Source organism: Urocampus carinirostris, chromosome 3, assembly GCF_059441175.1.
Source record: "Urocampus carinirostris isolate Australia breed hairy pipefish chromosome 3, RoL_Ucar_1.0, whole genome shotgun sequence".
Lineage (NCBI taxonomy): Eukaryota > Metazoa > Chordata > Actinopteri > Syngnathiformes > Syngnathidae > Urocampus > Urocampus carinirostris.
The window spans coordinates 15,802,809-15,819,580 of record NC_142351.1 but is presented as its reverse complement, the minus strand read 5'-3'; the positions used below and the strand labels follow the sequence as shown (position 1 = coordinate 15,819,580).

At 41.5% G+C, this 16,772-nt stretch overlaps 1 protein-coding gene across 2 annotated transcripts in view; it reads left to right on the top strand.

Annotated features, from left to right (window-relative positions):
• The window catches only part of LOC148368920 (IQ motif and SEC7 domain-containing protein 1-like), a 222,316-nt gene that overhangs the window by 70,356 nt on the left and 135,188 nt on the right, over window positions 1–16,772 (top strand). For both annotated transcript variants that reach the window (XM_088330830.1, XM_088330835.1), the window contains exon 3: window positions 11,486–11,593. In XM_088330830.1, the coding sequence (XP_088186956.1) occupies window positions 11,486–11,593 (108 nt within the window). The remainder of the gene's footprint in view (window positions 1–11,485; window positions 11,594–16,772) is intronic.

Genomic DNA, 16,772 nt, shown 5'->3' with positions numbered 1-16,772 from the left:
GCTTTAATAGGAGAGCAGTGTCTCTGCCGTTGCTGTAGCAACCCTAGATCCAACACTATGTCGGCCCTAATATTGGTGGACCGGCCTGTGCACCTCACATATTGTCTGGATCATCTCAAGTGTGAGCAACCTTGTATGCAAGTCTGAACAAACAAACAAGAATTAGAGCCACAATAAAAAAGGTGATGTATGATGTCAAGTATTGTACGGGCTTGTATACGTCCTAACTGTATATGGTCCAGCTTCTTTTTCTTCTGTATGTAGGAGGGCTTTTTGCTCAATCTTTTCAGACTTTAAGGCTCATTTTATAGCCCCACGCAGGCAATCACTATGCTCTTGCAGCAGTTGTGATCAATCAAATGCCTGAGATGCAAAGAAAGAGCAGCACTTTGTTTTGGTTGTATCACGGGCAATGTTCCCTCTAATTTTCCACGGGTCTGAGCGTTCACACAAAGTCGGTGAGCAACGCTTGAAACACCAGTGAGCCACTATTATTCAGAGTGTGGCAAGATAATTAATTATCAAACATGTCCAAAACTTGACATCTAGTTACATTTTGCTGAGTTTCCGGCAATTGACTCATGTACTATTGCAAAGGTTGTACGGCCTACAAACGTCGTTTGTTCTTACAATTCTTTCACAAGATATCCATTTCTTTTTATTTCCTGATATATTTTGTCGCATAATATTAACATTTTTGGGGGCTTATTTAGTCAGTTGTAAGATACAGAACTGTACTTAATCACATTTTTTAGTGGAAGTACAATGTTGGCAACACGATTCACTTAATATACCGGTAATTGGAAATTATTTGAATGCAACTAACTAACTTTTTATTCTTTTTTCTGTGTTTTTTTCTACTTTTTTTTTAATTCCTTTAAAAAAATCTCATTGTGTTTATTTTTTCCGAGCTGTTACTTTTTTCTTTTTGTTCTCCATTTACTTTTTTCCTACATTTCTTTCTTTTCTTTTTTTCTGGCTTTTTTTCTCAATTTTTCCTTCTTTTTTCTCTTCCTTTTGTTTCTTTCTTTCTCAGCTTTTCACTACTTTTTCATTTTGGTATTTTTTTCTTTTTTGTTCTATTCCCCCCTTCCTTTGAGTCATCTCTCATCTCATCTCATCAGCCGTACCGCTTATCCTCATTAGGGTCGCGGGGGGGCTGGAGCCCATCCCAGCCATCTCCGGGCACTGGGCAGGGGACACCCTGAACTGGTTGCCAGCCAATCGCAGGGCACACAGGGACAGACAACTCATTCGCTCATTCACACCTAGGGACAATTTGGACCGGCCAATTCACCTGAAATGCATGTTTTTGGATTGTGGGAGGAAACCGGAGTGCCCGGAGGAAACCCACGCAAGCACGGGGAGAACATACAAACTCCGCACAGGATGTCTGGAGCTGGATTTGAACCCACGACAGGTTCCCATGACATGAACTGTGCCGCACAAGCGCTAACCACTGCGCCGCCGTGCTGCCATTCCTTTAAGTCATTTTGTGCATAATTTTACTTAATATTTGGTCATTTTGGGATTAAAGAAGCAAAAACAACCTGAAGAGCTGTTTAGGACCCTTTTTAGTGAGCCGAGGCGAAGAGCCGGTTCTCGACTAACTTAACTCAACTTCGTTCGACTTCAAAATACCGCATTTAAGACACAATGTCAGGGGAACCCGTGTATTTTTCCCTTCATGCACTGTAACTTTGACTTAAGTCGCTTCTTAATAAGTAATTTTGAGCCCTCATTTTTGTGCGCTGGCTAGATTTTCTTGTGCGCCGAGAATGTGCGAGCAGTGCGCAATTGCGCACGCGCGCAGCTTAGAGGGAACACTGATCACGGGTCCCTTAACCGCCAGGGTCTTCAGGGGAGGGGGATCCCAGTGGCGGCGTCCATCCCTCTGCAGGACGTTTTTTATGGGAAGAGGTTTGCACCCCCACATAAAACGGATAGTACTGGTTTCTATGGTTACCATCAGGAGAAGCCTCGTGAAGTGACTCGAATACACCACCTTCAACATCTGGTCGCCAATGTTTTTGCGAGGGAAGCGTCATCCCTCTCATCAGAAATATGACGTATACTGATATTAGACAATACTGATATTAGATCTTAAATCATTGGGGAAAAACTATTTTATTTACAACTTTTGTAGTATCACATTGTAACAATACATATTGCATATGGCTATACAACATGTTATACACTCACTATAACAGAAGTTACTAAATATTGGACATTTCTGGGATGAATTCTCGATTTCATTTATTCTCATCGAAATAGAAACACTGCTGTATAGTGGCCCTGAGCCGTCAGTTAGCAGGCCTTTTTAGTCAAGATGCACTCTTTCGACCAAAATATTTTTTAAACGCCAAGACATTTTAAGTTCTCAGGGGGCCACATAAAATGATGCGGCAGTCCACATTTGGACCATTGGTCCATGAACTTGACACATGTGTTATATAATGTTTGGGGAGTAACCACCATTTTCAGGATCATTGCATTTAAAATAAAGAGCTATAGTAGATATATATATATATAAACCTTTCTTTTTCCCCAAATTATGTTTCAGTTACTGCGCATAGTAAAGGCAAAATAAACTAAACTACAACAACGTTCAATCATTGACTGTCCTTCATATTAAATAGACGAGACCTTCCTTCCTTTTGTTTTCATTTTCTCACATGTCACTTTGGCACTCTACTATGGCCTCTTCCTATACCAGGATGCATTCGGGAAGCAATGCCATTTTACGTCATGTAGAAATGCTATCCTGTCACGTGACTGTGCCTGAACAGCTTGTTTTTCAATGATGTACGTAGCTGCTGTGGCACCTATGCTGTTAGTGTTAGGCAGAGGGAAGAAAAGCTACAGGACTAGCTCTAGGTTTGATGAGGGGCAAAATTATTTGGGACACATCACAGTCTAAATGAATTTGAACAAAAGCTGGCTACTTATCGAAGAAGGGACAGGACCATAGACGCCATTTGACATCAATTATAGTAAAAAAAAAAAGAAACATCTGTAAAGTATTGCTTTGGGCTCTAACCCTTTCTTACTATGACCTACCTTGCTTTTACTCTCTAAACTCCAAACTAAATATGGCAGATATGCAGCGCTATAGTGATTTTCTATGTAGGCCAACTTACCAGCGACTTGGGGCTTGCTTTCCATTACAACCAATTTTGCAATTGAAAGATGGTCCCCAGGTTCAAGCAACTAAAAGCTTTTTAATTGGTTTTGACATTTTATGCTTTTTATCAGGGCACTTTTGTCTCAACATGGGTTTCCTTCATCACTTTTTATTATTTCTCCTGATGCAAGTAATAGTTGGATACATGGATAATCTCGGGAATCACACTTCTCAGCCTCCATGGTAAGGTCTATTCAGGGGTACCGGAGAGGAGGGTCCACCAGGAGGTCGAATCTCAGATTCAGGAGGAACAGTGTGTTTTTCGTCCCGGCCGTGCAACACTCGACCAGCTCTATACCCTCTGCAGGGTCCTTGAGGGTGTATGGGAGTTTGCCTATCCGGTCTACATGTGTTTTGTGGACTTAGAGAAGGCATTCAACCGTGTTCCTCAGGAGAACCTGTGGGGGGTGCTTCGGGAGTATGGGGTACCGCGCAGTCTTATCCGGGCTGTGCGGTCCCTGTATGTCCAGTGCCAGAGTCTGGTCCGCATTGCCGGCAGTAAATCTGATTCGTTCCCGGTGAGGGTCTGACTCCGCCAGGGCTGCCCCTTGTCACCGATTCTGTTCATAACTTTATGGACAGATTTCTAGGCGCAGGCTTGGTGGGGATGGAGTCCGGTTTGGGGGCCTCAGCATTGCGTCACTGCTTTTTGCAGATGACGTGGTGCTCTTTGCTTCCTCAGGCCGTGATTTTCAGCTCTCGCTGGAGTGATTCGCAGCGAAGTGTGAAGCGGCCGGGATGAAGATCAGCACCTCTAAGTCCGAGACCATGGTGCTCAGCCGGAAAAGGGTGGCATGCTCCCTCCGGGTTGGGGATGAGATCTTGCCCCAAGTGGAGGAGTTCAAGTATCTTGGGGTTTTGTTCAGGAGTGAGGGTAGGATGGAACAGGAGATCAACAGACGGGTCGGCGCAGCGTTTGCCGTCAGTCGGACCCTGTACCGGTCCGTCATGGTGAAGAGGGAGCTGAGCCGAAAGGCAAAGCTCTTGATCTACCGGTCGATCTACGTTCCTGCCCTCACCTATGGTCATGAACTTTGGGTTATGACCGAAAGAACACGATCCCGGATACAAGTGGCCGAAATAAGTTTCCTCCGCAGGGTGTCTGGGTTTTCCCTTAGAGATAAGGTGATAAGCTCAGTCATCCGGGAGAGACTCTGTGTAGAGCCACTGCTCCTCCGCATTGAGAGGAGCCAGGTGAGGTGGCTCTGGCATCTGATAAGGATGCCTCCTGGATGCCTCCCTCGGGATGTGTTCCCACCTTTTTTCTTTCTGTAGGATGAACTTTTTTCATCTGATAATGGACATTTGCCATAGTAGCAGGCCACTTTACCACACAAACTACAGCTGACTTTGTCTTTTTTTGTTGATGGAAAAAAAAATCTGCCCTGGGCTTCCTGTTTGCCTGTCTTATTTAGCTTCTGATGAGGGTGCTCACGTTGATTTGGCTCCCTCTTCTTTGTGGCAGGCAAGATGCAGCAACAGGCCAGATAGGGAGAGGTGCTAAAAGTGTGCTTGTGAGTCACCTGCTCAGGCATAAACCTATAGAGTGGCTGAGGATGCTGGGTGAGAGGGAAGGGCTGCTCTATCTACATGGAAAAGTGGCACTTTGAGGAAATAGGAGGAGGGGTGATGCATCAAACCCTGGACAATAGTATCATTCCGATCCAAGTACTTGTTAAAAATCTAATATTGATATTTGGATCGATCTGCCCATCCCAATTATTTCCAGTTTTTAACCTGTATATCTGAGCAGATAGCACCATCAACACCATCATGCAATTACATAAATAGACATCATTTCAGCTTTTAACTTTTTGCGTTCTATAGACATTTTGTAACCCACTTTCCCCTCTAATAAGCCAGTCTGTTTTCCCTGTGTGGTTCTTTACTGCATCGCCATATTTTACCACTGCCTACTTAACCTCATAGACTTACTGATTATATGGGCTAGAATTTTGGAATGAGAAAAAGTTACACAGCAAATGGCCCTTAATTTATACTTGCCACTAAGACCCCGAAGCGCTTTACATATACTGGCCTAATTCGGATGTGCTAAGTATACCGTGGTGTTTATGAACCTATTCATCTAAAGACCAAGTAGATGTAAAGGCCCGGTCACACAGCCTTTCACGGGCGTATTGAGGCTGAATCACGGCCAGAAGTTTCTGCCCGTGAAGCAGACGCGGTGGAAAATGTGCAAAATTGGCTAAACCAGCTGTCTACCCGTGGTATGCCCGCGAAACAGACGCCGGCGACTGTTCCGCGTCCTTATCGCGGGTAACCGCGCGGCTCCATCGCGTTTGACCGTGCTTACACGCGGTACACACGCTAATGCACGTGATAACACCGCGATACAGGCGCAGAACAAACGTGCTATGACCGTGCTCCACCCGCGATTACCCGCTAAAATTGCGCGTCCTACCCGCGTGTAACCACGTCTTGGCCGCGGCCGTAGCACGTCCTAGCACGTTCGTACCGCGTCTTTACCTCGTGTGTACCACGTGTGCCGCCCGCGATTCCCCTTGGTCTAAAGTTTTGAGCAGTGCAAAACTTTTTCGCGCGGCCTGCCGCGTGTGAATTTCTTACCGCGTGTAAAGCACTGCTGTGTCTCGTCTGTATCGCGATCTCAAAGCGTCCAACAGCGTCTGCTTCACGGGCAGAAATTTCTGGCCGTGATTCAGCCTCGATACGCCCGTGAAAGGCTGTGTGACCGGGCCTTAAGATCAGGCTGAAAACGGACCAATTAACATGTTTTGGACCGAGCCCAAAGTAAACCCGAAATTTCAGTTTATTTGTGTGGCCTCAGGAAGAATAGGAAACACATCTCATAGGCGTCATTCAATCACGTACACAGCACTGGAAAAGGAAAAGGGAGGGTACGTGACATTCACATGTGCAGGCATGCCCTAGTCTGCGTTCCTGTAGTTAAATAGGAATTACCTTACAGTGCTTTCTCTATTTTAAACAGTTTTATAACAATTATTCCTTGTCTTTTTTAATCAATAGATCGTTTTGCCTTTCATGATATGTAAATAACCATGTCACTATTTTTTCCATAACCAAACCTTGCTTTGTAAGAGCTTGAACCCTTCACCAAATATAAAAAACCTTGGAGGTGTCATAGCAGAAGAGAGGTCAGAACCAGAAATCTTGGCCAGGATACTTCAGACCACAGCAGCACTTTACCGATTTTAAACCTACCTGGAGGTACAAGGAAATAGCAGTAAAATCAAAGATCAGACACATGCAAGCGCTGGTTACATTCACCTTCCTTCACACTCGCGACACATGAACTGTCACAGCAAAGCTGGTAAGGAAAATCCAGGCCATAAAGATGCGATGCTACAGGAAACATCTAGGTACCAGCTACATACCCCATATGACGAAGCAACGGTGCGCAACATCATCAGAGGGCTTATTGGACTCAATGAAGAACTGTTCTCAAAACTGCAGTGATATGGTCACATCATAAGATCATTGGAATTGGCCAAGATCGTTCTCCAGACCACAGTCCAAGGGGGCATGAGTAAAAGGAGACATAAAAATAACTGACAACATCAAGGAATTGACTGGTGCCAGCTTTTACGCAACCCCCCCAAAAAAGGCAAGGAACCGTCAGCAGTGGAGAAAGCTGTCCTGAGTTGCGTCCTTAGTGGTGCTCCGACAAGCCAGGCGGTTAGGGGATATGTGAACCATGAACCGTGAATGAGCTTTGCGAAAATGTTACTCAAGTTTTTTAGGTAATTGCTTTCATTTTGTCCGGTTTAGCATAGGTGACTTGATATTATAAGACGTTAGAACACCTGTGTCAAACAGGTGGCCCGTGAACTGCATCAGGCCCGCCAAGGGTTTTCATCTGGCCGGCAAGACAACACTGAGAGAATCGCAAGAGAAAAATGAAATGCTGTATTAAATATGGCCGCTTGATGTCGCCATAACCAGGCGCTAATCACAAAGAAACTGGAGCTGTCTCTCACTGTCTGTCTCTCTCTCTCTCTCTTTCTGTTGTGCTCTCTCTTGCTGTTGTGCTCTCTCTATTTCTCTCACTCTTTTCCCCTTTTTCTATCTCATATCTTCTCTCTCCTACTCTGTCTCCCTTGTTCTCTCATCCTTTCCTTCTCTCGCTTTCTCTCTCTTTTTCTCCCTTTCTCTCAAACTTCCCAGTCCAGCCTCAGTGAGATTTTTATAGCATGTGGCCCCCAGCTAAAATAAGTTTGACACTCCTGTGTTAGACGATTTGCAACAGACCTTTGATAAGCACTAGATGGGTTTCCAGTTACCCATCATGCCTTGCACTGTTGACATTTGGTGGAAAACATGGTGATTAACGTTAAAAATCAAAGTGGCATTCAAAACAAAATTCTGATCAAAGTGATTGTCATATAGTTGTGCTAAGAAAATCATAACGCAAAGACCGTTTCTCAGAGAAGGAGAAGGACGTTGATGATGAAGAAGTAGGGCTCCACAGTGAAGTAATGCAACCCACTAGTCACACCCGCATATTCAGCAAATACATAAAATAGTGGCAGCCAGTCGACTTTGAGAACAAACTAACTGAACATCATACAAGTGTCTAAAAATCAATACCTTCGAACTGAATATAAAATCGATAATATTAGCATGTAAACAAGCGCCGTTTTTTTTCCAGTCAGCTATTTTTTTAATTGGTATTTTTTTCGTACAAGGAAGTTGTAGATTTTAAATTAATGATAACTTTGTATTTAAATAAACAGAGGGAAAAAGAGAAAATGACTGTCAGTCAAACATAGTCAATGTCCAGACAATTGCTACATGAAAGCGTGTGGAGGTTAAAATATGACCACTGTACGGCAAAGCGTACAATGCATATTTAAAATTACAATACCTGTAATTCTTTGTTATGTCATGTTGTCAGATTGGAAGTACATCCTTTTAGAATGTAATGAAATCTAGAATGTTTAATACAAAAATGTATTGTGGTAACCCGTGCATCTTTTACGTCGGGCGTGCAACTTACAATACGTCTGCGCCCGAGTAGCCGACAATTTTTTTCAAGAAAAAAAAAATCTTTTTACATTTTTTTTAAATTTATTTTTAAAATCAAACGTTTGCTTTATTCCGATTTTGAAATCGTTGTTCGGTTGTAAATTTCGTAATTTCAATTTTGGTACGTTTTGTAATTTGCATACCCTGCAGCCAATCAGAAGCCTGCATCGAATAACTTTGTGCTTCCGGACTTTCCCAAACGTAATAAGTTCTTGCATTTGCATATAATTTTCCAATGGATAAGTGGTTAGGAATCAAGCCATAACCTCAGCCCCCAGAGGAAATGTTCAAAAGAAACCAAATTTATGACGCTACAAAACAATAAATGTACATTAAGAGCATCATGGAAAGAGGAGTTCACGTGGCTTGCAGCAGACAACGCAATGCAAACATTGCATTATTGAAGATGAGTAAACACAGGTACATACTGATGGCAGATGGAAAACAGTGATGTCATATACATGCAATAAATGTTTTAAGCAGATTTATAATAAACCTAATTTTAAAGTGTTTTTCTCTTATATATTCCAATTATAAATCCTTAATACTTTACAACAATGTTTTTTTTTTTTGCGATTAGTCATCTTTTTGTGTTTCAAGTTGTGAAAAATGGGGCAAACAACTTTATGGCTGGGCAGGGAACTTTTCAGAGTTGTCTGCCCTGGTGTCCGGTAATTTTTTGTCATGAGTTTCAGACACTGCTAATATATATATATTTTTTTGTCTTTTTTTAATATTTTTTTTTGTCTTTTTTTATTTTTTTAAATCCAACGTTTAACACATCAGTCTAGTAGATATGAGCTGTTTTAGAAGAGTCCCTGTAACTCACAGCCACCTATTTTCTTTCTCTTTCGTTTCAAAGGCAACTCAAACTGCGAAGGAGCCATTCTGCCCCCTAACCTTTACTCCCGCCTTCTTTAGTTTATCCTCGACCTGCACTTGCACCTGCAGAAAAAAAAGAGTGTTATTCATCCATTCAATTTCTGACCCACTTATCCTCACAGGACTTCTGGAGGCCATCCCATCTGACATCAAGCAGTGACCAGCCAATCACAGGGCACACATACAAATACAACCACTCTCAAACGCATTCATGCAACCAATAAAACTGCCACAGATGTTATTGGAATGTGGGAGGAAACTGGAGTGCCAGGAGAAAACCTACCGAGGTACAGGGAGGACATGCAAATTTCGCACAGGGAGGCCGTTAACTGGAATTGGACCTGGGACCTCTGAACTGTGAGGCGGACAACCTAACCAGAGCATAAATTGAAAGCAGAAAAAAAGCCAGCTCATTTCTTCACTCTGCCAGGGCACACATTGTGCAGGTTGTATTGAAGTTGTTCCGTATAGGGCACCGATCCTGCCATATGTAGAAGATTTGTATAAATAAATAAATACTTACAGATACATGCTATCTCTCTATCTATCCATCTACTCTGTTGATATCCCTCGAGAGGGGTGACCAACAGCAAGACCAACACATACAAAAACAAAGAAAATTAAAAAAGGAAAAAGTAGCAAAAAAACACACAAAAATGTTTGGACCATGGCCAACCCAAATGCTCAGGAAAGCGGCCATGTCACTCGGGTCAGGGTGACACAACACACTCTTCTAATCAAAAGCAGGGCCCGACAGATTTCACTGGTTTACCCCTGCCGCATCATACAGGTGTCCTGCCCATCCCTTAGAACACGTCTAAACATCCCACTATCCTTTTAAAACACCTCCCCACTCAATTCCTATCACTACCAAGAGAACTAGCTTCCACTAAATCCTTTTCAACATGCCATATAGTTAATTAACATGTAGATGAATTACATAACACCTAAGTACATGACATGTGCAATGTATTCATTTATTTATGCATTTTCCATTTATTAGATTTTTTTTTTTTTTTTTTGTAATACACGACAAAATACATTAGAAAATGCGTAAATGAATAAGTGTCGTATATTACATTGTTATATGATTTATTTACCTGTGTTTACAGCATATATTTGTAAGTGTTTATTTATTAATTTATTTCTACATATGGCATATTGGTCATATATAATGACATATCATGCAGTATGCTATTATTATTATCATTATTATTCCTTCATACTCTATGCTGTTATCGCCTTTTGGTCTATAAGTGAGAATGTATTGGTTGCCAGAGCCTTTCCTTAGGTTTGCCTTACTGTGCACAAAATATGGTACACTTGAGGCTTGTACAGTATAACCGCCGGGGTGGAAGTGGCAGCACTTCCTGTGGTGTGTCATGGGCAAGTACAGCCTTTCTGGGTCGTTTTTGGGGGTAGGTTTGAGGCTGAGAGCTACTTTTTGTGACTGATTCATACCAATTCCTACCACTTTGATATTCATTTCTAGGATAACACCCTATGTTATCACTATGTTGTGGTCATTGGACATACTGCAATGATTAGTCGATATTGTCAACAAAAAATGATGGTAGAAATAGTCGACAATGAATTCCCTTGTTGACTTTTGTTGCCGAACACAGTTTTCCAACAGAGTGGGGCATCTCTACATGAATTCAATCTCCTCTGAGAGTCGCTCATGCACAATAGCGTCTGTCCCGAGTGTTAACATACAGAAATGACGGTGTCAACATCAAGTACACGTACGAAAAATTCAAAAATTTTGAAGCATTTTAGCCTTGATACGGCAAATAAAAAGGCTACTTGCAAAGTATGATAAAAAGACCTTCCTTTTTAGGGCGGTAGCTCTGTGATGCACAAATATTTCAAGACCACGTCGGACAGTTGAACGAAAAAGAGTCTGACTCGCCTCTGTAAGATGTGATTCGCAGTCCGGTGTGCCTTATGTGTGAAAAATATATCATAAAAAAATATTGTTTGGGGGGTTGTGCCTTATAATTTGGTGCACCTTGTAGTGCGGAGAATACTGTAATATATGTTTAGTTTGACTACAGAGTACACACAATTTCAAGAGGTAAGATCTTAGGACGAGCCCGAGCAAAGTCAAATTTGAAAATTCGAGCTTGCTTCAACTCGGGCCATCAAATCAAGTTAATTGGTCAGGCTTGGGCTAGTTGGGGGTTTAATACCCACAGACCCGAGCCGGGTTGGATTTTTTAGGCCGGATCTTACTTATAATAAGATCAAAAGTAAAATTGAACCACATCAAAAGAAAAACGATGCCTGAATGAGGCGGAGTCATGTCTTTATCCTTTCATGTCGTCAGCTTTTTCCTGTTCTTCCATTGTTCAAAGCATTTGTACCTGTAAGTAATCTTAACATTTCCTGCAGGAGACATGCCTCGTTGCCTGTCCAAGTCACAGAGACACCAGGAAGCACCGTGTCCGGTAGCGGGAGAGGAGTCATCCCAGGTCGCAAGTGGAAGTCTGCTTCCTTCGGGTACTGTAATATTTTCCTTTCGCGATACCCTCTTTGTCCCCATGGCGCAGGAATCCATTCCCACTGTTGTGTTTTTGAACTCTAACCGCGATGCCCTCAAGTGTGATCCTCAGCAGTTGTTCAGAGCGCAACAGGTTGAATGCCGCATGGCTATTTTTGAAACCAAATGCCCAGGCAAAAGATCTTACAAACCTTAATGAAATATGACGCTGGTATCTACTGTATGCGCCTACGGCTCTCCTCGCCCATTAGCAAGAGCTGAGCTATGATGGAGGTTTGCGGAAAAGTGCAGAGATGTAAGCGCAGGCGGTGGCGGTGGGAGAGACAGGGGGCTTCAAAAGGCTGCAGATGGCTTTCAAAGACGCCTCCCAAGGCTGCATGCTTCGTCATCAAACAGCCAGCGACTAATCCATAACCCACTTTGGGCTCGTGCACAGCCCACAAATAAATCCCAGTGTATAAAAGGCGCTTGTTCTATTTTTAAACAGCTGCGTTTAGAAGTTTCTGAAGTCTAAGATCTCGGCTGGTTTGTTTTTGGTAACACGGCAGCATGCTACTATTTCTGGCACATACCTCACTCACTGTCATTGCGTTTCATGTGCTCCTTTTTAAGTTTGTATGGAGTATGCTTAAGCAAATTGCTGGTTTTCATTCTTTTGTGCATTGATAACTCTTCGATTTCCCCCCATCCTTCTCTGACACTCAACGTACGCTCACTCTTTAACACCACATTGGTAAACTGAAACAAAGTATAGTTATGATTTCATGAAGAGTGTATAGGGTCCTTTCCCACCTAGTAAGAATCGTTACATCCAAAAATAATTTTAGGTTAAAAAAAATTAAAAAAAAGTATTTTTCAAGGTGTTGAAAAGACTACTTTAAGCCAACCCAAATGCCCAAACATACAGTGCAGCACCTCGTCACCCAAGTTGGTCATGCTTTCGTCCCTCTAGATGAAGCGGAACAGGGTGACACAACACACCGATCTGTTCAACAGCAGGGCCCGACAGCTTTAACTGGTTTACCCCTGCCGTATCATACAAGTGCTCTGCCCATCCCTTAGAACGTGTCCGAACATCCCACTATCCTTCCACAACACCTCTCCATCCATTCCTATCACCAACAAGAACTCTAGCTTCCACTATATTTAGACCTGTTTCCTGCAGTGCATTCATAACACCATCCATCCACGTCAATCGCGGCCTTCCTCTTGGTCTTCTTCCATTTACTTCTGCTTTAAAGGGATAGCATGTATTATTTGATGTCTAGATTCTGTTATATTCTGTTGTGTAACCAAAATTGAGTAATAGAATCTGACAGAAGATTCATAAGTTATTCAAAATGACCAAAGCATATAATTTTTCTTCTCATTTTTTTGCCTTGAGGTTTTTGGTCTTTGGGTACCCAGCAGATATTTTTGTTAGCCCCCTCCAGGTGAGGATGTTATGGGAAAAAAAAACATTTTTTCGGGATGTCGAAAACAGTGGACATGCAGCTATGATGACAATTTCAGATCCCTCCATGATTTTCAAGTGGGAGAAATAGCAAAATAGCAGGGTGTTCAAATACTTATTTTCTTCACTGTATGTATATATATATATATATATATATATATATATCCTTGGACGGGGATCTTTGCATCCAACGTGACAGTTGCACCGTTCAACACCAACCACACTGATTTTAATTAAAACGCACCACCACAAAACTACAGATCAGGTCCTGTGTGACCATAGCGGTTTCAGTAGAAAATAAATAAGCAAAAAGTAATGGAACTTACTTTTGTGGCCTGGTACCAAACAACCCACCTTACTGTATCGGTCCGTGGCCTGGTGGTTTGGGCGTTCATTTCTAGAACTGCTTCCAGTTTTTATGTAGCGCTAATATGCATCGTATTTAAAAGTGTCAGATTGACAATTGATCTAAAAAAATGAAGAAAACATCTGCCCTCTTCCTAGTTGTGTATACAAATGTGTTCCTGTATGTTTATCAAACCGTATGCAGTCTCACTGCAGACATTATAAATTATATATCCCCCCACCCCTGCTTTTTCTTTAACATCGACAGACACGGCAACAAAGTGATAGAATATAGTCCAATACAACGTAACATTAGAGAGTTGTTTAAAAGTTTATGCAATCTCAAGAGGCTGCTCATCACATTCATTGCTGTCTGCGCAGCAGCAAAACAGAAATGGTAAAAGAACATTTCCCACAGGATAGACATAAATCGTTTTCCTTCTTAGCTCTTTTTTGTGCTGCTCCTCCCCAACTCACCATATCACCCATTTTCCTTTCTTTCTTGTCTTGTTCCTCTCCTGTATCTTAACAGTTATATTTGATGAACAATTGTGAAAGGAAATAAGTTGTTGATGCAAAACCCAGTATTAAGTTCTTCTTTTAAACCCGTGTTCGATTATGCACTTGTGTGCATTGCAAAACCAAATGTTACATGGAGTTTTGACTGCACTTGCTAGCCCATGAATGATTGTCATCTATGAGCACCTACCAGGAACTATGTCTAGATATAAGCAGCTTCTCTGTGTTTTATTTGCTTCCGTCTTTCTTTGCCTTTGACTACCGCTTGCAAAAGCAAAGGTATGTATCCTGCTTCGTTTTGCTTTTGAAAAAAAGATGCATGTGACCTGCTGTGGCCAATGAAGGCGTAATGTTATTAGCTGAGGTTATTGTGTTGACCCAGCACCAGTAGAGCTGAAAGCACTGCAAGATTAACGTCAAAGACAATTACCTGATAATCCAGTACCGGCGTTGTGCCAGTGCGGAGTAGAGAGTGGCTGCGGTTGATTATTTTTTTACTGATACTTGGATAAGGGAATGAAATATCAATTTTTTTTTTTAGCTTTGATATCTATTTTGAGATGTATTTTTATCCTTGAACTGTTAAAAAGTCAAAATCTATCAAGTTTTGAAACGAATAAACAAAATTGTCCTGTCACTCCGAAATAAAACCGTTTTGAGAAGAGATGCATATACATTTGAGTTTTGTTGCTGTTAAGTATGCGCTCTAATTGGCTTGTGTTGTTAAGCCTCCTTGTTGTTGGACTAAAGTACTTTACAAGTTTGTTGAGAGAGCACACAAACAAACCGATCGAGATGAACTATTCTCGATGTCAGATATATTTCCAGAATTTTGATAATAAATTTCATCTTATTGGCCGACCCAGTGGTGTAACGGTATAACGTGGATTTTTTTACATCCTGATAAGTTTAATAAGAGACTCAAAATGAGGAGAGAAGACAACAATAGATTTTGAACTTGCAAGGAGAAGAGTGGATAGCCCAAACCTCAGATGAGAAATTCCAACTTGTTTCTGAAAGACCTGCACCGGGGGCTTTCTTGATATTAATTCTCCTAAGTTACAAAAGCAGATCCGCCCTCAAAGATTTGGAAATCAAAGACCAGCTACATGACAAGCATGTAAACAGTGCGTAACAGTCAAAACTACAAACAGCAGTGCGCAACAACAGTCAAAATGTTGGACTGAAATCCTATGCAATCTCCAATATTAGGGTGTCCAATATTAAAAAAATGAATAAACTTATCACACACTTTGAATAAAAATCATCTCCATTAGAATGATTAAAAGGTAATTATTGAATTGTTTGGTTATTGAAGGATGACTAAATAAAATCAATGTTTTCAGAATGCAGAAAACGATGTACAATAAAATTCCGTGAAGTAGCGAGACCGTGAAAGGTGAACCGTGTTATTGCGAGGGATTACTTTATACAAAAATTATTTTTCCCTTGCATTGAATAAATATACTGGTGGAAGGGTTTCCATAACTTGGAGAACCTAAAATTATTCTGATAATTTGAAATTCATACTTTTTGATCATAAATCGTCCATGAGGTGAGAAAATTAAGTTCGTATCACACCAGTACGTGATATTGTTACTTGCCCATTGTTATTTAGAGTGGTAGCATCCATCCATAGACATTCACTTTTTTGAAGTCAGGTCCAGGGGTAGCACCTTCAGCAGGGAGGCCAAGACTTTCCTGCTCCCGGCCACTTGGTCCAGCTCATTCTGTAGGACCCCAAGGTGTTTCCATGCCATCGAAGAGAAATCGTCTCTCCATCGTGTCCTGGGTCATTCTCGGGTTTTTCAACTGGCGGAACATGCCTAGAATCCCTCACCAAAGAGGCATTCAGGAGGCATTGAATCCAGATACCCAAGCCAGTTCAACTGGCTCCTCTCAAAAGCAGAGGAACAGGGATGAAGAACATGAAAACCCTGCGGAGAAAACTAATTTCGGTTGCTTGTTCTTATGGTCATGACCAGCAGCTTGTGACCATAGCTGAGGGTAGGAATGTATTTCCAGGCTTAGGGAGTAATGACGTTACATAATTAGGATACCAAAAAAAACATGTTATTCTGTTACAGTTACAGAAACAAATAAGTAAGGGTGATTTCATGCGCGTTTTTGCAGTTTTCTTGGTTAGAGTGAGATAGAAGTGTTTCAAACGCTAATCCAAACCCTCAAAAAGATGAAAAAAGAAGAGTTTATTCGAATGCGTCTAAAAAACGCCATACAAGGAGGTTGTCGGAAGCTGCAATGATGATTTAAGCCAGAAGATGGCGTCAGCAAGTACATTTTCAAATTCTGTACGGCACCTTTAAACAAAACGTAGGAATTTTGTATATATTATGTTTATTGTATCTTTTATTATCCTCTGGTTTTGAAACTCTGAAGTAATCAAGTTCATTACTGCAATACTGCTGTATTTGGCTTACGTTACTGATTACATTTTTCAACAGGTAACTAGTAACTTTATGGGATTACAATTTTAACCCTCCCAACCCTGTGTATATTGACTGGTAAATCGAGAGCTTTGCCTCTTCGGCTAGCTCCATCTTCAACACAAAGGTGGTAGCACCCCGTTTTGTTCCAAAATACATCAAAAAATATAAAGTCGTAAAACTGCTAATTAATATTGAGCTGATTTGGAAAAGTGTTTTTGGGAATGAGCATTTTATAGTGATACAACTGACCGTTTGCATCGAAACAAACAGCTCAGTTTTCATCCAAATAATTTGCATGATTTATCATGTTCATTGTGGAAAGTGACTGCACTAAAATATTTTATTATCTTTAGTCCGTCCATTGAGATGGCAAAGCTTATTGATTGCCTGGTGCATGCTCCAACTGACTGAAGG